A 14,581-nucleotide genomic window follows, 5' to 3' on the forward strand; every position below is an offset into this window, starting at 1 on the left:
CGATTGGGGGTGATTGTTCACTATCCATTTTCAACCAAGGGGAGGGTTTGGAAAATGTCATCTGTTTCAATTAAAATACACCCCCCCCCCCCCCCCCTTCATTCAAAACGTTAGATTCGAATTCAATTATTCTTAATACATTTTGTAATGCTCTATTTATTATATATCTTTGGCCGTATCATAGTCTCTCTCATTTCTTCACGGAAACTTGCTATATGTGAAGAACGATTCAGACTGTGATCCACATCCCATAAATGCCAAGTTTGTGTCAATCAGCCCTACGTTGCAGAGTCAGAAGCTGTTCAGGCAACCTCAGAACACACTACGTTCTTTCAGAATCCTACGTCCTTCCTTAAGGGAAAAGGATTCAGGTCATTGGAACATTTGGTGGTTACCTTTCAGGTTCTTCTGTGTATCATCAGATATATAATGATATATAATGATATATAATGCTGGATTAAATGCAGCATCTGGGAACTAAGCAGAAACTGGCAGAATACTGAATAAAGTATTGTATGCATGTGCTAGATCGCAGTGTAGTGTTTGGAGAACTGAGTAATTGGTTGGTTCGTTGCTTAACGCCGCATTCACCAATGTTCTAGCTATCTGTTCTGTAAAGAGTCGGGTCTGGACCACACACCTGATCCCGAAAGTCGCTTTTACGACAAGAATGGGTTGCTTAAGACCAATTCTAACCTTGATCTTCAGGGATGAGAAGTGTGTTTCACGTGAGCAACTAAGCATTCAATTTATAGTGTCATCTCTCACCCTGTCTGGTGATATTGTTGTTAATTACAGATCTTGTAGAAGCTGAAAAGGATATGCGATTAATCAGTTATTTAGACGATGTCGAAACGGACCATGAAGTGAAGTATAAGCTTCCTAAAGCCATGAGAAAACACCTTGTTCATCACACTCGGGTTCCCAAAGGTACCAATGGCTATGTGACTTTTAATGGTAGGTTCTTGTGAATGCACTACTAACTCACAATCTCTTCATTCTCCCCAAATCATTGTACTGTGCTGTGTTCATCTAGAACAGAAAAAAACCACATCCACTTCAACGAATTTTTGCCAGCGCACTGGTACTTGAACCAAGTGACGGATTGGGGGTGACTGTTCACTATCCAATTTCAACCAACGGGATGGTTTGGAAAATGTCATCTGTGCTTCAATTAAAATACACCCCCTTCATTCAAAACGTTAGATTCGAATTAAATTATTCTGAATACATTTTCTAATGCTCTATTTATATATCTTTGGTCGTAAATTATCGCAGTGTTTTACTAAATCATAGTCTTTCTCATTTCTTCACGGAAACGTGCTATATGTGAAGAACGATTCAGACTGATCCATATCCCATAAATGCCAAGTTTGTGTCAATCAACCCTGCGTAGCAGAGGCAGAAGCTGTTCAGGCAACCTCAGAACACGCTACGTTCTTTCAGAATCCTACGTACGTTCTTCCTTATGGTAAATATACAGTCTTCATCCTCGAAACAAATCTAGTAGCTAATGTAACACATGTCTACCCGATCAACGTCATTCTATGACAATATTTCGCAGTGCTCACACCATTTATCCACAGAAACAGATCAGGTTCCAAATTTCTCGAAACAATCTTAAGGTTTTACTCAAATTTCAAACTGAGAATGGCAATTTCAAAGAGCTGAATTTCTAACTCTGCATTTCTATTTTCAAGAAAGCCAAAACAACATAAAAACCTATCTACTAAACTCACTACTATGTTAATAATAATAATAATAATAATAATAAATTTTGGAAGAGGCTAAAACCTATCACCGCAACCTCTCCATGTGCTGGATAGACTACAAAAAGGCATACGACTCTGTCCCTCACGAATGGATTCTGAAGTCTCTTCAGTGTATTGACCTCCCTGAGCGATTACTTGATTTACTCAAGTCTTTAATGAGTTGCTGGTCGACTCAACTTGAGATGTACTCACAAGGGCAGGTGCAGACTTCGGAATCTATTCCAATTAGAAGGGGAATTTTCCAGGGGGACTCCTTTAGTCCTTTGCTTTTTTGTCTGTCTCTGAATCCTTTGAGTTTTCTGCTCAATAGGGAGGAGGGCTATCATCCCGGACCTCCTCAGCACAGATCCCCAACACCTCTTACTCATCTCCTCTACATGGATGACATCGAGCTCCTTGCCAAGGGAGATACCAATTTGAAAGAACAGGTTCTCCTTGTCGAGTCCGTCTCTAATCATATAGGCATGACGTTTGGACTCGACAAATGTAATACTCTTCATTTGAAACGTGGCAAGGTAACTAATGATGGATCGGTCAAGTTACAAGGGGGAGGAGTTATTGAGCATCTTGTGGAAGATCAGGCCTACACCTATCTTGGAATGCAAGTTCGAGACAAGCTCCAGAATGCCCTGATTCAAGATAAACTTCGGGCCGAGTATAAATCTCGTTTAAAGAAAATCTGGAGTTCAGAGCTAAATGCTCGAAACAAAGTCAAAGCCACCAATACTTTTGCTGTGCCAGTCCTCTCCTACTCCTTTGGAGTAGTTGATTGGACAAAACAAGACATCCAGAGTCTTGACCGCCTGACCAGAAGGATCATGTCTGATAACAGAGCACACCACCCTCGTTCCTCTCTTAATCGTTTATATATGCCAATCAATTCAGGAGGACGGGGTTTGATTAATGTGGAAGCTCTTCATGACAGAATTTTATTGTGTACTTTTGCACATATTTATTTGTCAGTTGATCCTCTGGTGATGCACGTCAAGATTCATGATGAAAGCAAGGAATTCCACAGCTACTTTAAGCGTGCCAAGGTTGTTGGACACAATTTGAAATTTGACGTTGATTTTGTTGATGGCGATGTACTGCTGGACGGTACAGTGATGGGAGTAAACCAGGTGAAGTTTTTCACCAAGTCTGCCCAGAGTCGGTCCTTTGTGGAGAAGCTGTCTCAGAAGCCATTGCATCGTGTTTACATGCAGTGTGTGGAACAGAACAGCAATCCAAGCGACTCCTTCGCCTGGATGAAGTCGGCTGGTCTCAAATGTGAAACTGAGGGCTTCCTTTTTGCTGCTCAGGACCAGTCACTTCCCACTCGCAATCGCCAGAATGTGATTCTTAAAGAAAATATCAATATGAAATGTCGTCTTTGCAATGAATTTACAGAGACTGTCCAACACCTTGTCAGTGGATGCCCTTCCTTGGCACAAACAGCATATCTCAAAAGACATGATGGCATGGCTCGCTGCTTTTATTATCGTCTCCGCCATGCCTGTGGCTTTGACTCCGAGGTCCATCCATGGTATGACCCTGAACATGTCCAGGGCGTCCTGGAAAATGATGCTTTTAAACTTCTCTGGAATAGGCCAATATACAGCCTGAGACGAATTCCAGCCAACAAACCTGATCTTGTCCTTTTTGATAAAGCCAATGAAATTATTTATATCATTGAATTTTCTGTCCCTTTTGACAGCAATGTGATTGGCAAGATTCAGGAAAAGCATGATAAATATGCGGACCTCGCCTTTGAAATGTCTCGTTTGCATCCCAAGTACAAGGCTCCCCATTGTTCTCGGTGCCCTTGGTTTGGTACCTCCTGATCTCTTGGCGCAGATCAGAAGAGTGCCCGGGTTCTCCACCGGGAGCACAGCCCTTCTGAAAATCTGGGTAATGCAGAAGGCTGCAGTGTTGGGGAGCCTCCATATTCTCCGGAAAGTTCTTGGTGGGTTCGATTAGTCAGTGTTTCCTGGAAGATGTCCCATTCGCTGTCTGGGCTATGTGTAGAGGGGGAGAGGACCCCGAGCTGATGTTGAGCCTTACCGGCCTGATTGTGCCAGGATAATTTGAACCCTGTCTGATATCTTTCGGAATGCCAAAGGCATATTATTAATTGATTACTTGCCACACAAAACTGCGTTTGAATGGTCAATATTATGCCAACTTAATGCAAGAACTGCGAAAATCCATTCGACAGAAACGTCGTGGAATGTTGTCTCGTGGTGTTCTGCTTCTACAAGACAATGCCTCAGTTCACAAGTCTCGAGTTGCACAGGCTGCAATACTTGAATGTGGATTCGAACAGTTAAGTCACCAAGCCTACAGTCCTGACCTAGGCCCCAGCGATTACATCCTCTTCTGGAACCTGAAATCTGCCCTACGTGGAAAGCACTTCTGTGATGAGGAAGATGTCAAAGCTGCCACAGAGGCGTGGTTAGTGGGGCAACCTAAAAGCCTCAAAGTAAAATGGAATAGAGATGAACGGATGTTATACTGAAGAATAAAGGTAAAACATTGGTCATGTAAGTCTATTTTATATCGAAGTTGCACAACGTATTGAACCCCCCTCGTACATTATAACATGACAGAATGGGTTTTTTTTAGATTAAACGAATGTATAGGGAAAGGATAACACTGGACATTAAAAATACATGAATAAAAAGTAGAATGTATGACAATTTAAGAGTAGTACTGGATACAGAACAGACGTGTAAAAACCTAAACTAGAACACAGTAAAAAAACTAAGAAATAAGTGTATTTGGGGAAAAGCACAGTCAAAAATAGTCAATAAGTTTATCCTTTTTCCTGTCTTAACCCTCAAAGATCACATACTCAAAAGCATTACGTATCATAAGAGTTGTCCAAAACCATCAAAACACTTCTGGACAAAGAAGCAGAAGAGATTATTTAAGCACACGTCCTAACCCCATGATTATTTCAGTTTTACGAATTTACGATTCTGTAACTCCAACAGCTCTTTACAAACAGTTTGAAATTTTGGCAGCACAATGCGTCTCAGGGGTGTTAAAAACGTTAGCCACGTAGAAGGACTTTCGTCACGTGTCTTTGATGTGCCTGCTTTGAGCATGCATATGTTTGCATGTTTTTTTCTGTTCTTGAGCACAGCACAGTATTAATACTTCTTTCTTATGCTATTCTTCTATGGGTTTTTGTCAGCAGTATTGGTGCGCTCTCAGCACCCCCAACATATAGGAGATGACTAAACATTCAGATTAAGTTTGTTTTTATTTATTGTTATGGTTAGGAATTTTAACGTGACAAAAGGTGTAAGAAATGCCTCGTGAACGAGCAAAACACAAAAAGACAACTCTAAAACATTCAAATTATGTATTATTAATAAGCAGAGATCAAGGTATACAAAGTCACAAGTCAGTTTCACAATACTGATTTCAAATACAATACAAGTGAGACAAAATCTAAGGCAATGGAAAACAGTATAAAAATCTATACCGAAACGTCGCCATTGTGAAAATAAAGAAGTTGATCATGCATAAAATTTGCTCCTTCACCTTTAGCTCAGCAACACCCAAAATGCCTCTAAACAGTTTAACAGTCTAAGGCAATGGGTCTTAGAAGTCTTAGAGAGAAACAGTTTTGCAGAATATAATACAGCGAGAAAACCTGCTGCCAGAATCCTAAAAGTGTTGACCATCAATTATACGAAATGTGACCCATCATAATTATTATTCAAAACACTAAACGTTGTGACACAATAATAATTATTACTTAATTAATAACAAAATATACAGAAAATATCACTTATTAATGGGATTGATGTATTCGCTGGGCTTCTGACTGTGGCATTTTCAAGTCCAAAACAAAATGCAAGTTCGAATGACACTGTAATTTCAGGTGTAAGGCTGATTATATGAACTTAAATTTCGTTGTGTAAACCAATGTATGGTTTGGCGACCGTTGCATAGGAAGATAACTCTGTTACAAATTACTCACAGTTATCCGAGCCCATGTGTCCTTGTAACAGAGGGAGAAAACTGCATATGATTTGAGTTACCTTTCGGGTGACTGCGCCATTGAGGCAACACACATTTTATTTGCTGATGTTTAACAACAACACCGAGGTATGACAGAGGTATATGCAATAACAACGATATTGAAGTCGAACCAGGGGCTCCTTTCACGAAGCAACATTTACTTATGTTTAACCTTAACTCCCATTCTTTAACACCGCACTAACGTTACCTCAGCGATTTAGTATCACCATAGTGCTTTGTGGAAGGAGGCCCATTTGCTGACAACATAGACATCCTTCAAGAGTTGAGAAGCAATATACTTTCCGTATCCAGCAGTAAGTGGACATTTACGGAATATATTCTGTCCCTCGTGTTTTTTTTTCCATTATAAATATGTTTCTGAATGTCGTATAATTTCTGAACCCACATAAAAAAAAACAACAGAGAACAAAAGTTCACTACTTCTTTTATTATTACCAGATCATCGTACAACAATAGCACAGGTTGGCAATAACAACCACATTGAAGTCAAACCAGGTGCTGACAGTACAAACACATTGCAAGTCAGGAGAAGTAACAGATTCTCTACATCCAGTGGTGAGTTGATATTGACACAATGTGATCTGTTCATAGTGACCTGTTCAGTCATAAGATGTTTGTGAAAGTAATTTCTTAAACCAAACGTAACAACGAGGAATAAGAGTTCACTAACAGTGGTGAGTTGACATTTACGCAATGTATTATGTCCGCTGTTGCCCTTCTCACCCCACCTCTCCACCATCACCATAATTATTTTATCCCTGCAGGATGAAATATTTCATTTCAGTAACTTCAGATGTAAGGGTGATTATATGAACTATAACTGTCATGTATAAACCAGTGTATAGGGAGATGCCTCTTTCGGGCTAAAACTGTCCGACAAGCAACGTTATTTCCCTTTACGTTGGTTATCCGAGCAGTTATCCGAGTCCTTGGGGCATTGCAGCAAAGGGAGATAACTGCATATGTTTTGAGTTTCCCCTTGTCTGACTGCGCCATTGAGACGGTACACTTTTCACAAAATGTCCGAGTTTCGATATGACAGGGACGAGAGGGGCAAAGAGGAAGTATGACAGCGTGAGAACAGAACCAGGACACAAGTTAACAGCGAAACAACGACGCCAAGAAGCTCGGCTTAAGTCGAGACGAGCGACCGAGGCGGCAAGAGAGAGACAGACCGCAGACACGAGCGAGGACCGCGTGGCACTGGACGAGGTGAGGTCAGAGGAACCGAACAACAGTCACAATGGGGCACTGTCCACAAACGGTGAGTATACTGACATACTATTTGATACACACATGGTTGATCTAATTCTTCTTTAGCGAAAATAGCTCCCCCTGTTTCCTCCACTTCACAGACTATCTTTACTGCAAATTACCCAGTACATTCGCAGACAAGGGCTCCTCAGACTTTGTCAGCTTCTGGCGGGGATGTACTCGAGTTGACTCAGTGTGGTTTGTTGATTAAGGCGTGAATCTCCCAAACTCCCTCAGGGAGAAAATATGGAAAAGTGAACACGTCAGTCTATCTCTACTGCTCAAATCAGACAGGGAGATGGAAGATTATGCATGTTATTGTCAAGTCATGCTTAAATACATGAGCACCATGAGTGGCAGTGACGTGGCATCCAGGACAATGATTGAGACTAGATATGATGAGCAATTTTTGCGACCAGCTAGGAGTCCAGGCAGTCCCAGGGACACAGTCAGTGTTGAGCTATGGATGTTGTAATCCAACAAAACCCGATTTCAACCACACAAACCAAAGGATCGAGTAGGACTGACCATATGCAACTCGGTTATGTTTCCTGGTTTTTTTTGACAATGCAGGTTGAAGCATGTGGCCACAACAACCATCCGGCCCAAAATTGTTGAGGAAACCAGATCTCAAGGTCACTTAACACTGCAATGGACTCCAATCAAAAATACAGTTTTAGCGGAAATGGGAAAAAGTTTAGATTAGACAAGGAACAAAGTTAGCAAAAGATGATATCAAGTTTTGCTTGCTGATTAATGGTAGTTTCTCAAAAAGATTTTGGCTTTATGCTGGACGAGAAGTACTACTATAACAAGCGTCTCTCAATGTTAGCTGTCATCTTTTTAAAAAGTTTTCGACCTTTATTGAATGGGTGGTTAAGGATAGGGAGCAGTCAAGAGATACAATGTACTACCTTGGACCGGCAGATTCAGATGTTTTTAAGAGATCATTTGCAGCATTTTGTGTGTGATGTGTGTGAAGAGCTAGGTGTACCCATTACTGCTGAGAAGACTGTACATCCAACCATATCATTAGACTTTCTTGGGCTGGAGCGTGTTAGTAATGCAATGGTAATTAGGGTTTCAAAGGAAAACAAATAATCAAAACTGAAGAAAAGATTAATACAGTTCTGAATGCATCTTAAGTGAGATTATTTGAGACCCTCTCCCTGTTCGGTACATTAAGCTTTCTGTGAAAGGCTATGGCGCTAGAGAGAGCATTTCTCAGGAGACTGATAAATTCCATCCATGGAAAGAAAAAGCAGCACAGAAAAAAGGGTTAACAGTCATAGAGCATCTGTTGACATGGAAGTCGTTTGTGACAGAATTTAATGACAACACAATTATGCACAATGGTGGGAATCACGTGACACTTTACAGCTGTTCAAAGGGAAGAAACCGAGGCTTTGGTGTATACTATCAAGGGATTTGGGTCAGCAAGGCTTGGCTAGATAAATGGATTGACAATGATTTGACCACAAATATTACTCTTCTTCAATATTTCCCAATTGTTGTCGCCATTGAGATATGGAGTCATCGCATCAGTAAAACGTAAGTGCTATTTCAATCAGATAATCAAGCAGTGGTGCAGATCAAAAATGCTATGGCGCCAAAGTGAGAAAGAGTCATGACCCTTGTATGCCACCTAGTACTCTAATGTCTTATATGGAACATCACAGTGTGAGCTCAGTACATTGAAGGTAAACACAACGGGATAGCAGATTCGCTTTCTCGTTTTCAGTTGACCACGTCCTGAAAGTTTGTGTCGAATGCAGGCAAGAAAGGGACAATAGTACCAGACAGAATTGGAAGCTTTTGTAGTTGAAGCACAACGTTTAGTTAGTGCCTTACTATCATCAGGCACCAAGAACGCTTATAAAGTTGTACATAGCTCATTCTTAAAGGTTTGCCAGTTGCATATATAGTATTAATTCTGGATTTCCAGTACAGCTGTATACCCTTGTATTTTACTTATCACATTGTCACTCAGACAGTATTCTCCAAGCACCCTTAACTTGCATATATCAGCTCTAAGTTATCAGACCCGTGCTCTCAGCAACCCATGCTTGCCATAAACAGGCTACTTGCTTGTCATAAGAGCGACTAACAGGATCGGGCGGTCAGGTTCGCTGACGTGCTTGGCACATGTCATCGGTCTCCAATTGCGCAGATCGATGCGCAGATCGATGCTCATGCTGTTGATCACTGGATTGTCTGGTCCAGACTCTATTATTTGCAGACTGCCGCCATATAGCTGGAATATATGGCGTAAAACTAAACTCACTCACCTACACTAAGTTACCATCACAAGTTGAGGGTTTAGCAGATATTACAAACAAATTCAATGTCTGAAGGACGGGAAGGAAGTAGGTGCTTGAGCGAAAAGATTGACATTGGAGCCCCAACTACATACAGTATTTCGGTGTAATTACCAAAAGCCTTGCAAGATGTATGTGTTTCAACATAGGAATTGTATTGTTTAAAGCTTTGGCAATATTTGGGTTGTTTCGTGTTGGCCAGTTTTCACTGATACACTTCACGCAGACAGGCCACTGGGATTGAAAGATGTACAAGTGGATGATTCTGCCTCGTTAATAAGGCTAGGATATTCAAAGACTGATCAAAGGGGCACGACTATCACCTTGAAGATCAAACATGTACAGCGAAGTAACGTGCCCAGTCACCTGTATGAAGAATTACCCTAGAATCAAACCTAGCGTCGGCCCTTACTTATTTCACATTACAATTCTAAACCATTAACAATGTTTCAATTTTCAGCTATGGTCTTCAGATCTGTTGCATTCCTAGGGCTGAGTCCAGCTCTCTATAAGTCTCACTCATTCAGAATAGGAGTAGCGTCGACAGCTGCAAAATAGCAAACTGGGTACACTGGGTGCATTCCAGTGCTTATCTGACTTATGTAACATAGATAAATTTGTCATTTTACATAATTCTTGCTTAACCTCTCCCTCACTATTTAATTGAAACATTTAAGCAAATTTATCTATATATAGCTGGACTAAGCAAACGTGTCTTTCAGATGTTTGGATCATTGGATCAGTCTTCATTTATTGGGCTCAGAGACACAGTTCAAGGTTGAAAATAGGCAATCAGCGTGGGCTGGACATGCTAGAGCTTAGTTTGGTATGGCTATAGGGGGTAAGAAGTGAGCTGAGCTGAAACAAGTTGTGTGGACAGAGTTGGACTGGAGACCACCACCAAGTGCTACCATTATACATCTGGAGTTTAATGATTTTGGAAGGCTGCCAATCAAATCCCTATTAAACAGTGTAAGCGCAGACGTGACTGAAATTGCAAATTTCTTGCAACACACTGTTTTCATTTGGTCCCAGATTTTTCCCAGACTTTACTGGTAGGGTGCAGAAAGTCAGAGAGCAATGAGCAATGCGAGGAGGCGCCTAAATCGTCCCGTCATCAAAACAGTATTAAGTATTAGGGGCAGGACAATTATAATTGCAAGTACTTCATTTCCCACTGGTTCGTACTGAGAAAAATGGGGTGTCCTTGTCAAATGTTGGCAATGCTATATTTGTGAATGCACTACAGGAGAGTTTCTAGACAACCCTAAAACAGGAGCAAAGAAGGTGTTTCAGCGACACTAGTTAAAGTATCTATGCAGGTATGAGTTCGAGTCCGAGATATTTCCAAATAGTATAATTTTCCCTATCCTGACTCATCCTATTATGCTTATTATCCGTCCTCTTTGAGAAAGAGTGTGGAACAATCACATTAGATAAATGGATGGTCTGATCTGTGGAAGTTATGGTCTGATTGATCATGAACTAAACAGACATCGACTAGTTACCATATTTGTAAATTGTTTTTGAAATATTTCCCGTAGTCAGTGATATGGTCAAACGTATACCTTTGAAAAATGGATTGGCCCACAGGGCTGGGTATAGAGTAAAGTTGTAAGCTCGTCACGTAACTAGCAAGCAGGGCCGCCGGGCAGACGATATTTCATACACTGTAAATTATTGCACTCAGCATCAAATGTTTTGTGCTTTGATGAAAATGGAAACATTTTTCATCAGGTGAGACTTTGTTGATCTGCACATATGAAGTCCTTCATGCACTATTGTTTGTTCTTCCACTGTTCGCGGTGAACTTTTTGAGAATTTAACTGATGCAGAATTTGATATAAATTTATATACTGCTCAAAGACGTCGTTAGGACGTCATGTCTGTTAATTCGGTTGATACCGTGTCAAGTAACCCTGTGTTAACTACTACTGATGTTCATGTTTACAGTGAATCGCCAGACGTACCCCGGGGACACGCTCACGGGAATACCAATGAGACTACATCAAAGTCTCAGAATAGGTCGTTGTTAGAATCGATATCGTCTCAGACTAAGAAGTTGAAGTTTCCTTCGTCCTCCAAAACTAAGTCTTCAACTACGAGATCTTCAGTGAAACAACGGACCAGATTGCTGAAGTTTCTCAGCAACGGCATCGTCCTGATTGACGAACGAGACGTCTAAATCGAACCTCTGCTTCTACTCTCCTGAGGTACAGAGCAACAGTAAGTCAGCTCAACATACTAGACCTCCATCAAATGCGTTTACAACAATGCTACAATCTTTAGAGAGTCTACATTCAACGTAGACATCAACAACTTGTACACTCAACATGGCAGGTTGGTTTTCTGCGAATCCACACGCACCACAGCCTGTTTACACCAGCCTCTTCATGCAACAGTTCAACACTCACATGATCAGGGACTGGGAAAGGCATTGTCTTCTGGGTCTGTTCACATTCGGATCACCGCAAATAGACCTATTTGCCACCAGGTTCAACAAACAGATTCCAAAGTTCGTATCTCCAGTAGACGCTCTCAGCATCTCTTGGGAAAGAAGGAACCCTTACGTTTATTCTTACTACCAAAAGTCATCGGAAAGACAAAACAATCATGCTACTACTCACCTTGGTCACACCCTACTGGGCAGCGACAGAATTGTTCCCAGTGCTCATCGAGGAACTAGAACAACCATCGCTAGGACACCCAGAGTGGAAGAACCTACACGTCCATCCGCACGCCAAACAAACGCACGTCAATCCGACATCGTTCCAGCTACACGTGTGGATCATATTAAGTGTGTTTGAAACATCGAGAGCACCTGAGCTCTGTGCAGATCTACTCACACCTTATACGACGATAAATGGATGAGATTTGAGACACATGCCAGCTGTAAAGGCTTCACTGCAACTGAAGCCACACATCCTCAAATAGCGAACTACCCATGTCACCTATGGCACACCAGAGGACTTAGAGGTTCTACGCTATCAACATACTTGGCAGCACTCACCATGAAAACTGGGATCAAGCTGACTAAAACGCCTGAATTGCTCGAACAACTACGTTTGTTCAAACTAGAAGACCATCAATGCAGGTTTAAGGCACCAGCTTGGGACTTGAATGTTGTGCTCCAACATCTCACAAGTGATAACTAGAAGCCTCTAGATCAGACATCCTTTAAACTGTTGACAAAGAAAACGTTGTTTCTACTGGCCCTAGCAACTGCAGCAGGGATGACAGATATACATGCTCTGGACTTCCGTCGTACATGATTCGACTCTGGCCATCGTGAGATTGTACACCCAGGACTGAGATGAGATTTTATCGCCAAAAATCAACTGTCTGGACAATAGGACAGACAATTCCAGGTAGCGACATTATCTACAGTGCCCGGGCAACATAATACACAGAATTTATCATTATGCCCAGTCTGAGCATTGGAAATACGTCTCCAAAGTTTAAATGCCTATCCATCCCCTTTTCTACTACACAGGGAGTAAACGCTGTCTATGCTCAAGTTGGCCGTCGTCAACTACCATTTCCCCGCTAGACAAATTGATCCGAGAAGAGAGTGAGTCCCTGACTATTTATAATTTTGACATTTTATTTTGAAGTAGTAAATGTTTTTGTAATCGACCTGTCTGATATATTCAGTGGTCGTGGATCATAACCCTATATTACTTGGTCGTGACATATTATATGTTGTTGACGTTTGAAGCATTTCCTGACACGTCTGTTGGCGCGAACTGGAAAAGACAAGAAATCGATCACTTTCGTCGTATTTACACCATATGCAATTGAAATCATGTCACGTGTTGGACATTTTTAGGCTAGAGGAGGTTATGCAGCCACTGGATCAAGATGTTAGCTACTGTCTATGCATACAAACTTTGACACTCACAAAAACAATAACTGTACGCGCCAATGGTATTCACTTGCAGACATCATTGGACCTTGTATGGTTGCTTTTCTTGCCTTGGTTTTCATTTACGGCTTTTGGGTTTGTCAACCGGATGATCTCTTAAAGAGATTTCATCCATAATTAGAAATTTCAAGATAGATTCAAGATAGATATCTAAATGAAGAATTTAGGAAAAGACATGGGCGTTTTCATTATTTAATAATTACATTTGGCATAATAAGAGCATAAAAAACATTTGTAAACATACTTGACAACAATAGCAGACACTGGAAGCGGATGAAAGACATCATTTGCTGCTGTTGTGTCATCCATAATGTTGAGATTATATACGGGATAGCATCTGGTCTTGGATGTATGCATAGCATATAGAAGCACCTTTCTGGATCCATCCTAGTATTTCCAGAGCCAAATTCATTGCAACAGATATATCGTCAGGACACATCACCCCTGTACCTTTTGGGTCAAATTCTTGAAAGGACACGAACAGATTTTCACACTCTAAACTGCCTAGACTTCTTACCTAATAGCATCCACTTGGAATCAGTAGAAACAGTTGTATCCCCCTGTCTATATTATTCATAAACACAATGTGCGGAATCCCCTTTATGAACAGTCTAGGTGGTGGGAAAGAGTGAAATGGAACATGTGCAAGAAGCCAATATCTAAACAGCAACCGGTTTTCACACCGTTGTGCTACAGCTGAGATACCTGGGTCATCCTCACTATCATACCACATGCGGATACACTTGTTAGCCTCATCTAGATCACCGTTGTTTCTCATTTCTAACTCAGCCTTCTCACAAAAAACCGACACTTCTGTCTATCAATCGAGTCTTCAACAATTGGTAGACTCAGTCCTTTTCCATTAGTCTTGCTCTTCTTAGCAACTTCATCCAGGCTTCTCTTGCTACTCCAGCGTCGGGTATTCTTGTTCGGCATATCTTGTATTTACAAAGAGATGTTCTGCATCTACTAATGCAAATAAGTGCTGGTTGATATCTGGCAGACATTCCGGTTAGGAATACCAGTGAATAGATTGGAAGAGTCCTTCTATATCCATATTACCCTCAAACGGTAACTGTGTTCTCCACATTGCTAGTCTAACAAGGAAACTGTGAGTTGCATAGATAATGTTTAACAAGTATTTAGAATATTGACGTATGTGAGATTCACACTTTTTTCCTCTGCCTTTGCTTTAGTCTTGGATTTGTGTAAGTGTTTCCAATCAGGGATATGAATAGTTCCACCAGCTTAGCCCGGACAAAGCAAAGGCTATCTTC

At 41.1% G+C, this 14,581-nt stretch overlaps 1 protein-coding gene across 1 annotated transcript in view; it reads left to right on the forward strand.

The window, feature by feature from the left end:
- Window positions 1-14,581, forward strand: part of LOC137274361 (serine/threonine-protein phosphatase 6 regulatory ankyrin repeat subunit A-like) — a 40,389-nt gene that overhangs the window by 10,236 nt on the left and 15,572 nt on the right. Inside the window, exons 6-8 of the mRNA XM_067807515.1 lie at window positions 799-957; window positions 6,246-6,362; window positions 6,850-7,071. Of these exons, the coding sequence (XP_067663616.1) occupies window positions 799-957; window positions 6,246-6,362; window positions 6,850-7,071 (498 nt within the window). The remainder of the gene's footprint in view (window positions 1-798; window positions 958-6,245; window positions 6,363-6,849; window positions 7,072-14,581) is intronic.

This window comes from Haliotis asinina, chromosome 2 (genome assembly GCF_037392515.1).
Source record: "Haliotis asinina isolate JCU_RB_2024 chromosome 2, JCU_Hal_asi_v2, whole genome shotgun sequence".
NCBI classification, from domain to species: domain Eukaryota; kingdom Metazoa; phylum Mollusca; class Gastropoda; order Lepetellida; family Haliotidae; genus Haliotis; species Haliotis asinina.